General features: G+C 41.1%; 1 protein-coding gene across 1 annotated transcript in view; it reads right to left on the bottom strand.

Moving 5' to 3' along the window:
* The window catches only part of NEK10 (NIMA related kinase 10), a 3,576,599-nt gene that overhangs the window by 2,852,321 nt on the left and 705,192 nt on the right, over positions 1–19,086 (bottom strand). Inside the window, exon 6 of the mRNA XM_044064761.1 lies at positions 2,464–2,562. Within this exon, the coding sequence (XP_043920696.1) occupies positions 2,464–2,562 (99 nt within the window). The remainder of the gene's footprint in view (positions 1–2,463; positions 2,563–19,086) is intronic.

The raw sequence follows: 19,086 nt of genomic DNA, 5'->3' as shown, positions 1-19,086 counted from the left end.
CCTCTCAATCAGCCATAACGATGTTGGCATAGCTATTGGCACATGATGTGCCCATAGCTACGCCATCTCATTGTATATATGTTTTTTTCATCAAAAATAAACACATTATTTTCAAGTACAATTTCCAAAAACAAAGAAAGGATATCTATGGTGCCATTGTCAAACTCTGAATTATTCTTCAGATAACGCTGAAATCTTAACATACCTTCATTGTTAGGAATTACAGTGAACAAGCTCACTACATCCAGTGTTACAAGAATATATGGCTCATGCTGTTCCAATGACTTAGTATATTCATAAAGATCTAGCAAAAACTGCTTGCTGTCTTTCAGTGTATACTCATTTGCTTCAACTAGTTGTTTCAAAAAGGATTCTAACAAAATTGAGAATGGCTCAGTGAGCCACCCTCGTCCGGCAACTATGGGTCGCATAGGTGGTTCTATTAAGGACTTGTGTATCTTTGGAAGACCCTGAATTATAGGTAACAAAGGGTTACATACTTTCAAATATTTTAAAAGGTTTTCAGAAATGATACGACTCTGGTACAAATCATCCAATGTATCATATACTTGAAATAACTTTACACCTATTTCTTCCAAGTTAATAACATTATAAAATTCCTCATTACTTAGCATGAGTATCATACTATTTATATACTTTTTAGTATCTAAAATCACAACTGGTCCGCCCTTATCAGCCGGTCTGATTGTTATATCATGGTCACCTTTAAGATCATTCAAGGCTTTTCTTTGTAAATAACTAAGATTAAATCTCTTTCTACTGGAACCATTCTGCTTCTTCTCTGTATAGTACTTATAAAGATCATTCTCCACCATTTTCGAGAATGTATCCAGTAAAGGATGTAATAACGGCATGTATAAACTGTTGGGACGAAATTTATCTAATCTGTCCTCCATTGTACTATCACTCTGACCTCCAAAGTCTAATCTTAACTGTACTTTCCTAACGAACATTTTAATGTCCAATATTGACTCAGTGATATCACTGTCACATGTGGGAATAAAACTAAGTCCCTTGTTTAATACTTCCTCTTCATAGACACTCAATATCTTGTCTGATAAGTTGACTACTAAGGACCCCCCACTCTAAAGAGTGTCCATATATATATATGTGTGTGTGTGTGTGTTATACTGTATGTTTATACAATCTCAGACTTAGAATATATAATTAGCAGAGGGTGTGGGGGGTGGATGGGGTCTTACCCCCCCCTACAAAAAATTATGTTTTTCTTCTATTTTTAATATTTTGCATGCATTCTGGGTGTATGCATTGTAGCGTGTCAACATGCATAATGTCGATCAATTTGATTCGACATTATGCATGTGGGCAAAAGTAGTGTTCAACTAATTTAAATAGATCCATATATATAAATACACACACACACACACACACAAAGAAATATTCCTGAGTTGTCACCACAGCTGGGAATGTCCAAGGCAGGAATAGATGTAAACGCTTAGATAAACTTCAGCGAAACTTTAATACAACAATGCAAATAAAACATATAAAAGATGAATGCTTTAGGGTCCAGAAAATAACCCTTCTTTAGATCTAAGTCTTGTAATGATGACTTCAGTTGTTAAAGGGCAAATAGCCAATCAAATCATCTCCTAAACTGCCCCCCCCCCAGGGTCCGACTTCAATGAATAATTAAAATCTAAGCCTAAAAACCTATAGACAGCACACAAGTCAATCAGCGTCGGCTTCTAAATGGATGCCCCTTAAGGGGCGGCTTCAATGGATAATTAGAGTTTAATCAAGGAGATCTCTATGCTTGCATCATTCCAATCCATCGCATTTCAGTTAATTCAATTCTGTTATTCAGAACTCCACCTCTAAGATTATCTAAAACAACTTGTAAAACTCTAAAACAAAACTTGCGACCAGTATTCTCCTTTACATGCTTCTCTAACAGATTTTTCAAGTCATCTAGATGAATGTCACTTATATGTTTCGGTATCCTCTCTTTAAACTGTCTGGTTGTCTTACCCACATAAAATTTGTCACACAGATCACCAGTAGCTAAATATAAAATGTTCCTAGCTGTACAGTCTGCATAAAATTTTGGGGCATGACATATTCCAGAGACTGGATGTATAAACTTTTGAACTTTAGAAATATATCGTCAATTACTGCAACATCTATAAGCATATGTACCAATTCTATTGAAGTTCCTTTGATTAAAGTGGGACGCAAGTGCTAAATGTGGTCATGGTAGCCCGAGCAGTGCCTCCAAGACTTTTTGTGTTATTATTTTTTGTCCTATTGGATTGCTGACGTATATATATATATATATATATATATATATATATATATATATATATATATATACATACACACACATTATATATATGTATATATGCAAGTGTGGCAGAGAGATAAGCACTCATACGAATACACACCTAGATATTGGCAATGGAAAATCTACCAATTCTCTCTTACCTGCAGATTAGTCTGTTCTTCACCAATGCTATGAAGATTTCCATAAACAGCTTATGCTGGGAATGACTGCTAAACTTACGTTCATTCATGTATTTAACACTGAAAAAAAAATAAAAGCACAATCAGAACAGCAATGTTGGATAATTATTTGTTAGGCATACATATGTAAATGAAGAAAATACGACTCGCCTTCAGCACTTTTCATTCTGCTTTAACTTTCTTTTACCTCAAGCAATCATTTTGTAGTAAGTATTAGCTAATTAGTATGGATTTTTAAAGAATTTGGAAGCATAGAGTGGATTTCTGACTGCTTATTATCACATTAGAAATATTGACATGCAGTAACAACTACTATTGTTTCTACTGTCATTTGATTACTTCTTATCTTCAATGCTGCTGGTTTAGAGTATGCTCAATAAATGTTGATGGACTGGATGATACAAACATAGATAAATTCAAATAGTTCAAGCACTGGCAAAAATGCCCTTCTAGCCTGCCAATATACCAAAATTAGAAGTTATGTCCTTACCATAACGTTCCATGTGGAGTGTTCATCTCGCCTTTGTTCTTACACCTGGGTTCGGAGCCGATCCTCGGCTCCGTGTCGGCCGCTCTGCAAGCTCTGCATCAAGAAGAAGCTCGAGACCAACCTAACTCCCACAATCCCCCTCTGCCTTAAACTCAGATCTAGTTTGCAAGCAAACCAGAAGTCAGAGAGAGAGACACATTCATGCCAAAACAATATACTGCAAGAAACACCTATACATATATATATATATATATATACATATATACACAACAACTGCGAAATGCAGAAGCAGAAGAAATCAAACCAGACACCAAACTGGACGTTCTTCCTGAGGGTGGGAGGGTGGGAATGTAAGAACAAAGGCGAGATGAACACTCCACATGGAACGTTATGGTAAGGACATAACTTCTAAATGTGAGAGTGTTCAATCTCGCCGTTTGTTCTTACACCTGGGTAGCGTCCCTAGCTCCATGTTCCTGAGGAACTCACGGGAGAACGTTCTTGAGCACAGTGGAACCAAAGGTTGCCCTGTCCCTAGAAACCCTGTTTACCTTGTAGTGAGAAATGAATGTATGTGGTTTAGACCAAGTGGCAGCTGCACATATAGTGTCTAACGGTAAGCGAGCTGCATGAGCCAGAGATGTAGAAACTGATCTTGTAGAGTGCCCCTTGGGTTTGACAGGTAAAGTTTCTTCCGAAGTAGCATAAACAAATATAATGCAATCAGTTAGCCATTTGGAAAGGGTTTGTTTAGTAACTGCTATCCCTTTCCTGCTGTCTGCAAAGGCTACAAAAAGTTGATCTGTTTTCCTGTGATCCTTTGTTCTATCCAGGTAAAATCTAAGTTGTCTATGAACATCCAACTTGTGTAACATATACTCCAACTTATTGGAGTGGTTTTTGAAAAAGGTAGGGAGTTCAATGGATTGATTAATGTTATTAACGGAGCAAACTTTGGGGAGAAAGGACGGATTAGTGCGAAGAGATACTCTGTCAGAGTGAAAAATCAAATAAGGGTGTTTAATAGAAAGAGCCTGAAGCTCTGACACCCGCCTAGCCGATGTAATGGCCACCAAAAAGAGGGTCTTCCACGACAAATACTTCAATGGGCAAGAGGAGGCTGGTTCAAACGGAGGTAGCATCAATTTAGATAATAAAAGGTTCAGATTCCAAGGTGATGTAGGAGTTCTAACTGGTGGTCTAATATGGAAAGATCCTTTCAGAAAGGCCTTACAAAGTCTATGAGCCATAATAGGAGCCCCACATTCTTCCACATGAAAGTTGGAAATGGCAGCCAATTGCACTCTTAAAGTGGCAGGAGAAGCTCCTTGGTGGAACAACTCGGTTAAAAACTCCAAGATTTTATTTAAGGGAGCTATAACAGGGTCCAATTGCTGTGTATTTGCCCAGTAAACAAAACGCTTCCATTTACTAGTGTAAGTCTTTGTAGTGGAAGCTTTATGAGAAGCCACTAGTATATTCTGAACTGCAGGTGAAAGAAGATCAGACCTGGCTAAGTAGGGAAGCGGAGCAGCCAAGCTGCTAGTTGGAGTGACAGTAGCGAGGGTGGGGAGCCCCTGACGAGTGGGTCAGTAGATCCGCCCGGGTCCAGGATCCAGGGTTCCCAATGCGTGAGCCAGAAGAAAGGGAAACCAGATTTGACGAGGCCAGAATGGGGCAATGAGGATAATCGTCCTTTGCAGGTTGTTGGCTTTCTGCAGAAACTTTGCAATTAGGGGAAAGGGAGGAAAAGCGTACAGGAGACCCGGGGGCCAATCGTGAACCAGAGCGTCCCTGGGGACTTCCCCTGGAGGGGGTAATAGGGCAAAATAGCTTCTGCATTTGGCGTTCATTGGAGACGCAAAAAGATCGCAGGAAGGCTGGCCCCATTTGCGAAAAATCTCCTTCGCAATTGACTGTTTGAGGGACCACTCGTGAGGCAACAGGATTGCTCTGCTCAACCTGTCGGCTATGATGTTGGATGACCCCGGGATGTGCATTGCAATCAGAAAGCGACCCGTGGACTCCGCCCATTGCCAGATTCTCATGGCCTCTCTGCATAACTGATAAGACTTGGTTCCCCCTTGTTTGTTTATGTACCAGACTACGGACATGTTGTCTGTCTGAACTGCAATAGTCCCTAGAGGAAGAAGGGGAGCAAAGTGTTGCAATGCTAGAAACACTGCCCTCAACTCTAGAACATTGATGTGCAGATTGTACTCTAAATTGGTCCATTCGCCTTGGACTGTCTGTCCCTGAAAGATGCCCCCCCACCCTATCAGGGAAGCGCCCGTGGTCACCGTAGCTGTCGGCGTGGGTAGCACAAATGGTCTTCCGCTGGAAAGGTTGCAAGTCTGGAGCCACCAAGCTAGGTGTGATTTGCATATGTTTGTGATCAGAATTTCGTGTGTCAGAGGTAGCTGTTGGAATGACCATTGTGGAAACAGTAGCCATTGTAGAACTCTCATGTGCAGTCTTCCCAATGGTATCGCAATGAGAGAAGCTGCCATGAGACCCAAAACCTTCAGAACCAGTTTTGCTGGGGATTTTCTGGATGACAGAAGAAGAGATATGTGACTTTGTAGTGAGGCTATCCTTTCTGGAGGAAGTCTTAGAATTAAACAATGCATATCCAATTCTGCTCCTATGAATGAGATATGCTGTGATGGCTGTAGTAAAGATTTTTCGAAATTTACGGAAATTCCGAGATGAACACAAAGCTGCAGTGTGTAATACCTGGCCTGAATCAGTTGACGCTGGGTGGTGGCAGAAAGGAGCCAGTCATCCAGATACGGAAACACCTGGAATCCCAGGTGTCTCAAGTGAGACGCTACCACTGCCATGCATTTGGTGAAAACCCTGGGGGCTGAGGTCAGACCAAAGGGCAGGGCTCGAAACTGAAAGTGACTGGCTCCCAGCCGGAAGCGCAAGTGATCCCTGGACGCCCTGGCCATTTTGATGTGGTAGCATGCGTCCTTCAGATCTATTGAGCACATCCAGTCGTCCTTCTGTAAAAATGGAAGGATCGATTGAAGCGTGACCATCCGGAACTTTTCTTTCTTGACGAAGGTATTGAGATTGCTTAGGTCCAGAATCGGCCTCCAGTCCCCTGTCTTCTTTGGAACTAAAAAGAACCTTGAGTAAGTTCCGAATCCTCTTTGGTCCGTTGGGACTGGTTGGATTACTCTTTTCTAGCAGCTTTGAAATTTCTATAGCTGCAGGGTCTCGCAGATGGGGCGGCACATCTGGGAGTCTTTTCTTCAGAATTGGGGGCAATAGGAAGGGTATTCTGTAGCCTCTGGTAACAATGCTTTTTACCCAATTGTCTGATGTAAGATTTTGCCAGGCCTGAGGGTATAAAGCTAAGGGACCCCCGACTGCCTCCAGAGCAGGACAGTCGGGCCTCCTCTCAGGAGTGCTGGAAAGGTTTCCCAGGGGTTGTATCCCTGTCACCTTGGTTTTGCAGACCCCCTCTGCCGCCAGGGCGGCGTCTTCCTCCTCTGCCTCTAGAGGGGACATCACCCTGTGTGCCTGGGAAAGAACCTTGGGGTTTTCGAAACCACATTTTCCCACCACGTTGCCCTTTGGGGTACGGTCTGGATGGGGTGGAAAAAACGGACTCCGACAGCAGACAGAGTCTTTCCCTCTTGCTCACACCGGGTAAGGGTCTCCTTTACTTTGGGGCCAAAAAGTGTGGCACCATCAAATGGGGCGTTAGTAAAGGAAGACTTGAAGGCTTCCACAAATGAACATAAGCGCATCCAGGATTGTCTACGAAGAGCAATCGCTGAAGCTGCTGCCCTACTCGATCCTTCGGCTGCGTATGAGATCAGCCTCATGGACGAGTTTGCAATAGATGTAAGGGTATTGAGATGTGCCGTAACCTTTTCTGAAACAGCAGCATCTGTAGTAAACTGGAGGGTATCTCCCAACTCTTTGATTAGATCCCTCTGTAGCCGTGTGAAGTGGGTCAAATAGTTCAGGGATCACATAGAAAAAGCCGCTGAACTAAATATGCACTTCCCATACCTGTCCATAGTCCTAGAATCTCTGTTAGGCGGATGGACAGATGAGGAAGATTCAGACATCTCCTTTTTCGTGGCCGCTGCCACCACCATAGCGTCCACTGGCACTCCCTTTGTCAGATAAGCCTTATCCTGAGGGGCAGTAATATATTTGTTAGGCTTTCTAGGGACTGGCTCCACCATGTCAGGAGTCTCCCACGCCCTTCGAGCAATCAGCTCCATCAACTCATCGAAGGGCGGAGTGACCCAGGAGGAGGAAGGGCGAGCACCGAATGCCTTCAGCAAGACTGACTCATCCTCAGAAGGGGGAAGGGCTTGCCAATCACCTCTCTGCTTTAGGATCTCCAGGATGTCAGAAAAGGAGACATCCTCTGAGGGTGATTTTGGGGACCCTTCTGACTCATCCAAGTCAGTGTCCGATGTCAATGATTCTTGTGGAGAATCTAAGTGTCTCCTCTTACACAATCTTTTCCTCGGAACTTTCTCGGGGCCGGGCATCCCAAGAAGCCTCCGAGGAAGAGGGGGCACCCTCCAGGGGTGGCTGAGACACAGGTGCTCGACGCTTAGATGTAGCCGTGGGTGCAGAGGAGGATAACGGTCCTTTATGGGAAGGAGAAGCCGTTTCTGCTGATGTGGTTGTCTGGGTAGACAACACCTTCCTCATGAGGTCGAAGGCCCCCGGGTCCCGAGTCGAGGTATCTCCCGGATCCGAGGAAATCGGAAGAATCCCTGAGACAGGCACCGAAGGCATCGACCCCGAGGACGGAGCCGAGTCGATCCGAGCCGAGGCCCCGAGAGGGAGCGTCGGAACTGAAACATCGGTCCGACTCTCAGTCCCGGATCCAAGGATGGATCTTCGGCTCCGAGACTCCGGTACCAGATCCGACGGAGTCGAGGTGAATGGAGCCGACCGAGAGAAAGACGGTTCTGGCACCGAGGGCTCCACAATCACCAGATCAGCCTCTCCCGGCTCCGAAGACTGGATAGGCATCGGAGGAGGAACAGGTGGAGATAAGGGAAGGCCTTCGAGTCTCGACACCAACTGGGAGGAGACAGAGATGAGTTTGGATAAGGCCGTATTCTCCATTAATTTCTACACCACGCGGTCTACATCGGTGTCGGAGAGGGGCCTGGAAGAACGCGTCGAAGGAATCGAAGACGGAGCCGACTTCAACAGTGCCGGGGGAGGGAGCTCCGTCACCGGTTCCAAGACTCGAGGCTCGGAAACTGACAACAGTTCAACACTCGGCCCCAAAGTCTGTGGAACCGGTGATCGAACTTTGACTGAAGAGCTCGGAGCCGATGACCTGGGCTCCGACGTCTTCGATTCCTTCGAGGATTTGGATGTCTGGTCTGAAGCATCCAGAGCCTCTTGAAAGGCAGGCTTCAAAAGCCCCCTGTCCATAAGTTTCCTGCGCCTATCTGTCATGACCCTCCCACTGAAAGAATGACATATTGAGCAGTCTTCTTGCAGATGGAGAGGGCCAAGACAGTAGATGCAGGAACTATGATTGTCAGTCACAGACATCTTCTGCCCACATTGGCAGCATTTAAAGTCAGATTTAGCTTTCTCAGACATGTCAAATTAGGTACAGCAACTAGTAAAAAAACCAGTAATATGTCTAGTCCAGTAAGTTTGTCTATTCCAGAATAATTTGTCAAATCCAGTAATTTAGTCCAAGCCAGTAGTCAATCCGAGATAAAAGGGTGGAGTAGGCCCCGAGGGAAAACTCTAATAAAGTATATAAAATTTATATACGGAACTGAGAACCCTCGATACACTATTCACACACACACAGTTATTTAGGAACAACTTTATAGAAAAAATATAAGAAAATAATTAATCTTAGCTTGAGTTGGCCCGAGCTCATCAATTCTGATGCGAACGTTGCAGCGGCAAACTAGATCTGAGGTAAAGGCAGAGGGGGATTGTGGGAGTTAGGTTGGTCTTGAGCTTCTTCTCGATGCAGAGCTTGCAGAGCGGCCGACACGGAGCCGAGGATCGGCTCCGAACCCAGGTGTAAGAACAAACGGCGAGATTGAACACTCTCACATTATTAATTTCCATAATAACTGTCCAGGCTGTTCTTAAAAATTTCTAAACTAGTACTTGCTTTAATGTAATTTGGTAGTCTATTCCAAGCATCAGATAGTGTCTTAAAGAATTAATTAGTACACTTTTCATTCCTATAGAATCTTGTACAGTTTGTCTAATAATTCTCTAATACTTTTTGATAAACCCAAACATTCCAAAAGTAGTTGTCCATAAATGTCCTATATACCTGAATAAGGTCTCCTCTTAAATATCTATACGAGACACTGTACAAGTTCATATATTTTAGTATTTCATAATAACGTTAAATGTTAACATTCATGGATGCCCTTGGTATATTTCTGCTGTACTCTTTCCAGTTTACTCTTGCTTGTTTTCTTACAAAGTTTCCATATTGTTATTCCATACTCAAGTTTGGGTCTAATATAACTAACAAACAATGACTTCATCATTAATGATTTCCTAGACTTTATAAATCGTTTTATGCAAGCTATAGTTCTGTAAGTATCATTAACTAATTAACTGAGTGATTAGAAAAACTCAAAGCCAGATATACCCATATATCCAGGTCCTTAAATGAATCTATAGTTGTAATCACTATGTGCTGTATTACATATTCCAATTTCAGTTAACGTCTCCCAAATCTCATATGTTTAGATTTTGATGCATTTATCAACATATTATTCTCTTGTGCCCAAATGGTCAATTTAGTCAAGTTGTTTTACAGACATGCCCTATCTGTTACACATGTAATCAGTTTACCCATTTTAAGTTATCTTCATAGACTGTAGAACACCTCAGATAAAAAAGGCAACTCTGAAAGATACAATCTAAACAAGAATATGCCTAGGATAGTGCCCTGAGGAACACCCTAAATGTAGCCTCGAATTTCAGTTGTCCAATTCCTGTATGATACTTTCCATATCCTATTTATTTGTAAGCCATGCAGCTATCCATCTTATCAAGAGTACACCAACACATAGTTGTTCTAATTTATTGATCAGTGTTTTGTGTATGACTCTAACAAATGCTGAAGTTAAATCTATATAAATTATATCACAGCACAATTTTTCATTCATTGCTGTTATTATATTATTATAGAACAAGATGTTACAGGTGGCACTGGATCTATTTTCAATATATGCATGCTGATATATGGTTTCAAGTTCCAACCTTTCCAATTCTGACAATAATTTATCTAATATAATCGTCTACATTATTTTTCTGCAACAAGAAAGTAAACTTATGGGAATGTATGACTCTGGGTTTGTCCTACTTCCCTTTCCCTTAAAGGCAGGTTCAACAAGTGCATGTCTCCAATCATGAGGAATCGCTACATATTTATAGCAGACATAATGGCAATGTAAGTTCTTGTTGAAGTGTTCTCATGAAATTATTACTAATTCTATTTCCTGCCTGTGATTTGTTTGTATTCAGTTTGTGTAGTTCTTTTTCAATATAATCTGATTTGATGTCATTATCTGAGGTTACTTGGATGTGACTGGGATAATTTGTCACCCCACTTTGTACAGCCCAACTGTTTTGCATAATATTTTGTAAAGATATCTCTAATCTGTTGTGTCTGAGAATAAATTTTAAAATCTTCACATAGTTTATCAGTTTGTATGGATCTCGCCATACCCAATAGAACTAAGACACTCTCCTCCAAAAAAACGAAGCCAATCTGGTGGTCCTCAGCCATAAACAGACTCTACAACAGGAGAAGGAAACTGATGCAGAATAAGGTGAATTCCCAAGACTGAAAAAAACTCCCTTATCAGCCTCAACAAAAAGTTGAGATTCCTCATCAAATCTTCTAAAGCTAGCTATGAAAACAGAATTACAACAGATAGTAAAGACAACCACAAGGCCATCTATAGTTATGTAAAGAATCTCCATGGCAATATCCAGATTTGCACTGAGCTACTGCACAATGGTAGCTCCTATACTGAGTCAACAGATATTGCCAATATGCTGGCTGACAGATTCAGTGCCAACTTTACCCCTCCCCCCAAAGGACCAATCACAATACCAGTAGATTGCCAGGCACCCATTATTACTGCTGAACAGGTTAAAACAGCACTGTCCATGGCCAAGAATACAGCATCTTATGGGACCTGACAATATCCCTGGCTTTGTTCTACATGAACTACAGAGTGAACTGGCACCTCACCTGTGTGCCCTGTTCAATCAAAGCCTCACCTCAGGCTTTGTCCCTACCGAATGATGCACTGTTACAGTCATCCCTCTCCACAAAGGAGGAGTGACTACAGACCCCGGGAACTATCACCCCATTAGCCTGACAAGTCTGATATGCAAAGCTATGGAATGCATCATCATGGACCTAATAAACAAGGATATAGGGAATCTCCAAACTCTGGATCCCACACAGTTTGATTTTGTGAAGAGGAGATCATGCCTACACAACCTGGTCAACTTCTTTGAGTCAGTCACCAGAGCTGTGTATGAAGGCAAGGTGGTTCATACAGCCTACCTTGATCTGGCCAAGGCCTTTGATACCATTCCCCACTCAGGAATCATAGAAAAACTCACTAAGCTAGGCATCAACCCCTATATCACTAGGTGGGTTGCAAACTGGCTCACAGACAGAATACACAGTGTGAAAGTAGCTGACTCCAAGTCAGACTGCCGACCAGTCATGAGTGGGGTCCCACAGGGATCGGTCCTGGGTCCTCTCCTGTTTGGAATCTGCTTCTCAGATGTCCAGGATAACACAAAGGGACTCTGGCTGACAATGTTTGCAAGTTGGGAGCCATTATTAACTCCCCAAGTGATGTTGACATCCTACAGAAAGGCCTCACGGAAACCAACTGGTGTCAGAACCATGGCTTTAAGCTCAATGCCAAAAAATGTATCGTCATCCCCTTTGGGGAAAAAACCCAGTTCCCATGAATTACATCATTGATGGTAGTCCACTAAACACAGAAGGCGTTATAAGAGATCTGAGAACACAGGTTGACAGCAACCTCTCTTTTGACCACCACATTGCCACTGTGGTCAGAAAGGCTTTCTATGTGGCACATCTCATTACTAAGGGTTTCACATCCAGGAAGAAAGAGGTCATTGTTTCCCTCTACACTTCCCTCATTAGGCCAATCATTGAGTACAATGCCCCATTTGGCATGTACCTCACTAGACACCTGCAACAACTGAAGAGACCACAAAAGTACCTCACAAAGAGGATCCTAGGTCTTAAAAACTTGTCCTATATGGACAGACTCAAAAAACTCCAACTATTCTCTGTCTCATATCGCCTACATAGAGGCAATCTCTGCTTGACTTACAAAGCCATGTCTGACCCAGCTCTGTTAGAAATGTTACAGCTAAAGAAATCCTAATTCCTCTGCACTACACATTCCAGAGACCTCAACCTCATTACCACAATCAACAGAACGTGCTGGAGGGAGAGGTTTATAACCTAGAGATTGCTCATGCTATGGGCCTCTTCAAAAGAGATCTTGATAGTGGATGGGAAATAGAAAATTCACCCTGGGGATCATTCCAGTGGCTCTATTCGACAGAGGCACTGGGAACTAAGGTCGGGTGGCACGAAGCCAGGGTAATCCTATGGGCCAGGCTTGTAAAGGCTCCAGGGCCATCAGCCTAGTACACACCTATGAACCTATGTCTTTATTCCTACCACATCTTATGTATCTATAAAATAGATTCTAATTTACTCATATCTTTAAATACATTTTATCTAATTTTTTTTTTATCTTGTCTCATACTATGTTTAATTTGTCAGTCCAGTTTGTTTGCTTCAGTTTTCAAAGTCCTAGTTTGACCTCTTTTGCATTTCTTATATGTTATAGTCCCTCACCTTAATCAATAACCTTGTTGTTAAGGAAATATATCCTCCTGATAGTGTGTGCCTAGATCCCAATGTTAATTTTTAGATTTTTTGCATTCAAACAACTTCTCTTTCAAAACTTTCTACATTCCTTCTGCAGTTTTTCCACTGAACACATCACTCCAGTACGTTTTACATGGAGAATGTTTTGCTTCCACGTAATCTGCTGTTAATCTCCTGTCTATTTGGTTTAGATTTTAGTTTGGCAAAATTGTCTAGCAGGAAATTAATGTTTATAACACCATGATCACTGGTCATCAACGGTGGTAAAAAAATGACATGAAGTGACAGCAATTTCGTTTGGAAGACAGTGTCTAGAATATTACTTTCCTTGGTAGGATTTTTTTATAATCTGAAGCAATTGTTCCTGAATATAAATTGTAAATAATTTCTTTACTAAAGTTGTTGAATCAATATTATTCCAGTCTGTTTCTCATAAACGTAAATCCCCAGCCACTATTATCAATCTTCCCTCCCGTGTTTCATGCAAGAAATGTATGAATTCTAGGTCATCAGCACTTGACTTTGGTGGTCTATACACTCCAACAACTGTTATATGTTCCAGGACAGTCTTATTGTCACAGTAACACAATCTACAGTACTATTGTTATCAGTGAGCCTGTAATAATCACAGGTCTCATAACCTTTAATCCCTATCATAACACATCTACCTGATTTTTCTTAGAATGTCTTTTACAGTAAAAGCATGTATACCCTGACATACCCGGTTTTCAGACGTAGTTCTTTAACCATGTTTCTCAAACAACATCATCAATCTTATAAGAATGTAGCAAATTTTCCAACAAAAAAAATTCTCATGCACACCCCTAGCATTAACAACCATCAGAGATGCATCAAATGTTGCTGTGAAATGGTACATTTTCGACCTTGCAAAAATCCTGCATTGTGTTTGTCAAATATTGCAAAATATCTGCTGCAAAAATTCTCTTTCTCAAGTGCACACCATCCTGTCTGAACATGTGTGCCTAAAATTAGGCTCAGATATTCCACACATTTCCATTTTTAAAATAAGACATTTTTTCATGTAGGTATTTACCTTAAAAAATCTTTTAATTCATGGTGACCTGGCTATCCTTTCTATATGTGATTTGTGAAAAAATATATCCCAACAGCTGTACATGCTATGCCATCTAAGAAGGCATTAAGTTTGCTACAAGCAGTCAGAGTTCTTATAAATAAGTTCATTTTCACCAACATGAATAAAAACATACTTCATTACATTAAGGCATTCTAAGGCCTTTCCCAAATCTTCTTATATTACAGGTCATTGACTCCTATCCCATCCAACCTGAATAGTACACCTACTCCACTGCATTCTCTCTTTTTAATAGACATTTCCACTACTACACAGCCTTTTGTCCACTAGAGGGCAATAGTTTCCTTTAGACCTCCATATTGGCTCTACATTTAATTTACAGGCTCTCAGATTCTCATAACCTGCATGAGCTTACAATCTCACTATTTCTCCCTTCTCAAATTCCTCATTGCCTATCCTCTCAGTATATTATAACTACTAGCAAGGCTTTGTGTCATCTCACCCTCCCCACTTTTACTCACCTTAGCTTACTGCTTCACGGATTGTTCACCTAGGGTTAACTCCTCTGTGGCTCATCCCGCTTCGTTCGCCCTTCGGTCCCCTACCCTGCCCCTAGTGCTCCTACACTTATACATAAACTGCCACACCCTCTATACATTAAAACCAACCCATAACACTTCTCCTCCTCCTGTAAAGTACTATCACTCATCTTGCATTATCCATTACCTTACCAATCTATCTACTAGCATCCCTACAATCCACCTCCTATGCCTACACTAATGGCCCAAGGATACCACAAACCCTTACCTTTATTAATACTCCTAACTATATTAATTATACCCTATCTACTTACTCTCTATGAATACCACACATATCCAGGACTCCACACCCACAAAAGGCAAACCTCCATTCCTACTCTTACCTCTCCTCACAGTCTTAGCAACTACTCCTGCCCAGCAAAGTACTCAGCAGCCAAGTTTCATAGACTCACTCACATCTCTCAATTTAACCCTACACCTAGAAAAACCAAGAACCTATTTTTTAAACTCTTGCAACTCATCCTAAAAGTACAGCCCCACTCTCTTTTAGATGGTGATATACACCCAAACCCTGGTCCAACCTCAGTCACAACTATACAGCCTAATACAACAACTCCTACTATTACAAACAAGCTTTCCAAGCAGGCCAACTCTCTCCTGATAGCTCATCTTAACATTCGTAGCATCAATAATAAAGTTGCTCATCTGCATGCTCTTATAGATGTACACTCTTTTGACATATTCTGTCTGTCTGAAACATGGCTTAATCCATCAGTACAAGACAGTACAGTTTTACCCCCTGGCTATAATATCCTGAGATGTGACCGTAATTCTAAGAAAGGTGGAGGCGTAGCCATACTTTATAAGAATGGATTACAAGTTACCTTGCTAGACTCTAAACCTCCACTTTCCAACAACGCAGAAATTCTTCTAGCTAAGATACAGCTGAACAAAAGTAAAGCCATATATCTAATCTGTGTCTATCTTCCACCAGGCAATAACATCAACACATTAGAGGCTATCCTTAGCTGGCTCTCAAGCAACTACCCCCAAGAAACCATTATACTTGGAGACTTTAACAAACTGGAACTCCTGTATATCTGAGCAACATTCTACTCATATCAACCTATTTGGCTTTACTCAAACTATAACATCCCCTACCCGTACCAATAAACTTAACAACAAAACAAGTACCCTCGACTGGATACTTACTAATACTCCTCAACAAAATTATAAAACAGGCACCCTCCCAGGGGACATAAGTGACCATTTGTTTACCTATCTAATCAGATCTAAAACTGAACTCCCAAACTCTATCATTTGCAAAACTATTCGTACTAACAAAAATTTTAACCCTGCTCAGTTTCAAACTGAACTAAGAGCCTGTGACTGGTCACCCCTGAAACACCTACCATTAGATAATGCAGCTAAATACTTCAATTCAAAATTTCTTTCCATTTTAGATTGCCATGCCCCATTACGCAAAGCTAGAATCAGAACTAAACCTGCACCATGGCTCACCAAAACTACCAAACAAAAAATCTTGCAAAGAAATAAACTATGGGCCAAATGGCATTCAACCAAAAGCCCCTCAGATCACTTACAATTCAAACAGCTAAGAAACGAGACAAAAAAAGCCATATTAGCCGATAAAAGAAACTACTACCATCAGCTTCAACAAACCCACCAAAATAATCCTCAGAAAGTCTGGCTAGGCATCAACAACCTCCTACACCCAGGACGCTCAAGCACTCCTACTCCCACTGGCTCTGATCACGACAATCCCAACCAAATAGCAGACTCATTTAACACATTTTTCACTGAAACAATACAATCCCTAGCTAACCAGCTCTCCCCTAGCACCCCATGCTCAAACATAACCTCTACCAAAAATCCTCCTCTATTTCATTTTCTGCCAGTGCCCACATCCCTCATCTTTAACCTCATCCAGAAACTTAAACCCACCACACTCTCTGCAGATCTACTACCTGCAGAATACCTACAAAACGCTGCTAAAGTCATAGCCTACCCCATATCCATCCTCATTAATAGAACTATTTTTGAAGGAGCTATCCCCTTAATCTGGAAAGTCTCTCACATTATCCCCCTGCACAAAGGCGGTAACTCCAAAGAGTTCTCCAATTACAGGCCCATAGCCATACTATCTCCTCTGGCAAAAATAATGGAGAAATGTATTCATTTACAACTGTTACCCTACCTACTTGAAAACAATCTACTAGCACCTTGTCAACATGGCTTTAGACCATTCCATAGCACCACCTCTGCTCTCCTATCCTTCACTACCCACATTAATAGTAATCGTAATAATGATACTCTATCCTCAGCCCTTTTTATCAACCTGTCTAAAGCATTTGACATGGTTAACCACCACCTTCTCTTAGACACACTCAAAAACTTATCACTGGATGCCCTTACTATATAGTGGTTCCAATCATACCTAAATAACAGACAACAGGCTGTTCTATGGGAAAATACTTTATCGTCCCACCTCCCAGTAGCCTTAGGGGTCCCTCAAGGATCCATATTGGGTCCTTTACTCTTCCCCATCTTTACAAATGACCTCCATTCGGTAATTCCACAAGCTTACTGTATCCAATACGCAGATGACTCCACACTCGTATGCTCTGCTACTACCCAATCAGAACTTCAGTCACTAACCCAAAAGACCTTTAGCACAGTTGAAAACTGGCTCCTACAAAGGTGTCTTATCTTAAACCCTAAAAAAACTAAAATGCTACTATTCACCCCCACTCGCAGAACCTCCCCACTTAACTTTATTATTACCTCAAATAATGGAACTATAATATCCCCCGAACCAACCACCAAACTACTCGGAGTACTAATAGATAATCACTTGTCTTTTGAACCTCACATTAATAACACCATAAAAACACTTAATAAGAAACTAGGTTCCCTCTATAGAATTAAACCCTTTCTAACTCCTCTAGCCAGGGTCACCATTGCTCACACACACCTTATCTCTACCCTCCTGTATGTCTCTCCTATCTATAACAAAATATGCAAAAGTAACCTGAATAAACTGTCATCCTCCTACAACAATATAGCCAGATTCGCAGCAGGGTCCTCCTATAGAACTCATCATTGTATCAATTTGAATAAACTCGGATGGCTAGAATTGCCAAATCTAATACTTTTTAATCAACTAACAGTAGCCCATAAGATCCTGTATATATACCTCAAAATACACCCATAGTCACATCCCTAGTCATCCCCTATAACAATCTCAAAACCTTGCGCTCATCTAATAAACTAATTGTACAAATATCTAAATCCAACAATTCAGCTGGTGACACCCTGTTCTCTAATACAGTAGGCAAGGGCTGGAACAGCCTTCCAAGTCAGCTAACCTCACTATCCTCTGTTAACCTATTTAAAAGCAAGCTCAAACCCTACCTCAAATCACACTGGCTATGCCCCTGTGATAACCCAGACTAACAACCATACCCCTTTCAAGACTCCCGTGATTCCTAGCCTCTTTTGAACATTATCTTGTGTTAACTCTCTGATAGCAGTGAGCTTGACCATTCTAAGGATTCTTTCCTCTTGTAAATATGTATATACTGTTAAATTTCCAACCGTGTTCATATCACACCTCAACTCTTGTGAGACTAAACACTATTATTGTATCCTCCTATTTGCTTTTGTATACTCTATCCATTCAGCACTAGTGTTTATCTTCTGATTTCTTGTGTGACCATAGTATCTACAGCATATTAGTTATAATTTCCATTATTAATTCATACTACTATTGTATCAAGCTTATTTTTACATCAGGCTTTTGTTCCTACTGGTATACAGAATATAAAATCCTAGTTATGTAATATATCATAAAGTTTTGTAATGTACCAATGTCTACTTGATATATATTTGTTTGTCCTATTTGGTTATTGTATTGTGGAGCTTTTCTCCCCGGGCCTCCACTGAAAATGGGCATATATCCAGCTGGACTAGCCCGGTCAACAAATGTAAAATAAAATAAAATAAAAATAAATAAATTCTATTTTTGTTCCTGGCAAGCATAACACTATTCAATGTTCATTATCTTCTCTGCAGATGTAAATAGCAGTTCCTCTAATATTTGAATCTCCAATTACAAGAGTATTTTTTTCTGACTATATCTGAAGAATCTTCAGTTTCTAATTTGGTAATATCTTCTCTATCAATTGTTAGAAGGGAATTATCTTCCTCACCATTAGTCTTAATTAATCCCACAATTTTCTTTCCTTATTGTTTTTGCAAGCATACAGTTCTCATCCAGTTGCCGTTGTACATCTACAGCTTAAGCCATGTTATCAGCTTATGTCTGTCTTCTCTTTTTCTTACAATCCATTCATGTTCACTTTTGATTTCTTCCTTTGCACCTGCCCCTTGCCTCTTCTGGAAAAATGCTTTTTCGGTTGATTGAAGATTTTTCTGGTAGAAAACTGTTACCAATCCCTATAATCTGTGTCACATAACAAAACAGTGTCTTTTTTAATAAGTATTCTCTTTGCTTTATAGACATTAA

Source organism: Protopterus annectens, chromosome 3.part0, assembly GCF_019279795.1.
Source record: "Protopterus annectens isolate FY-2018-M chromosome 3.part0, PAN1.0, whole genome shotgun sequence".
Taxonomy (NCBI): Eukaryota; Metazoa; Chordata; order Ceratodontiformes; family Protopteridae; genus Protopterus; species Protopterus annectens.
This window is presented reverse-complemented; position numbering and strand designations above follow the sequence as displayed.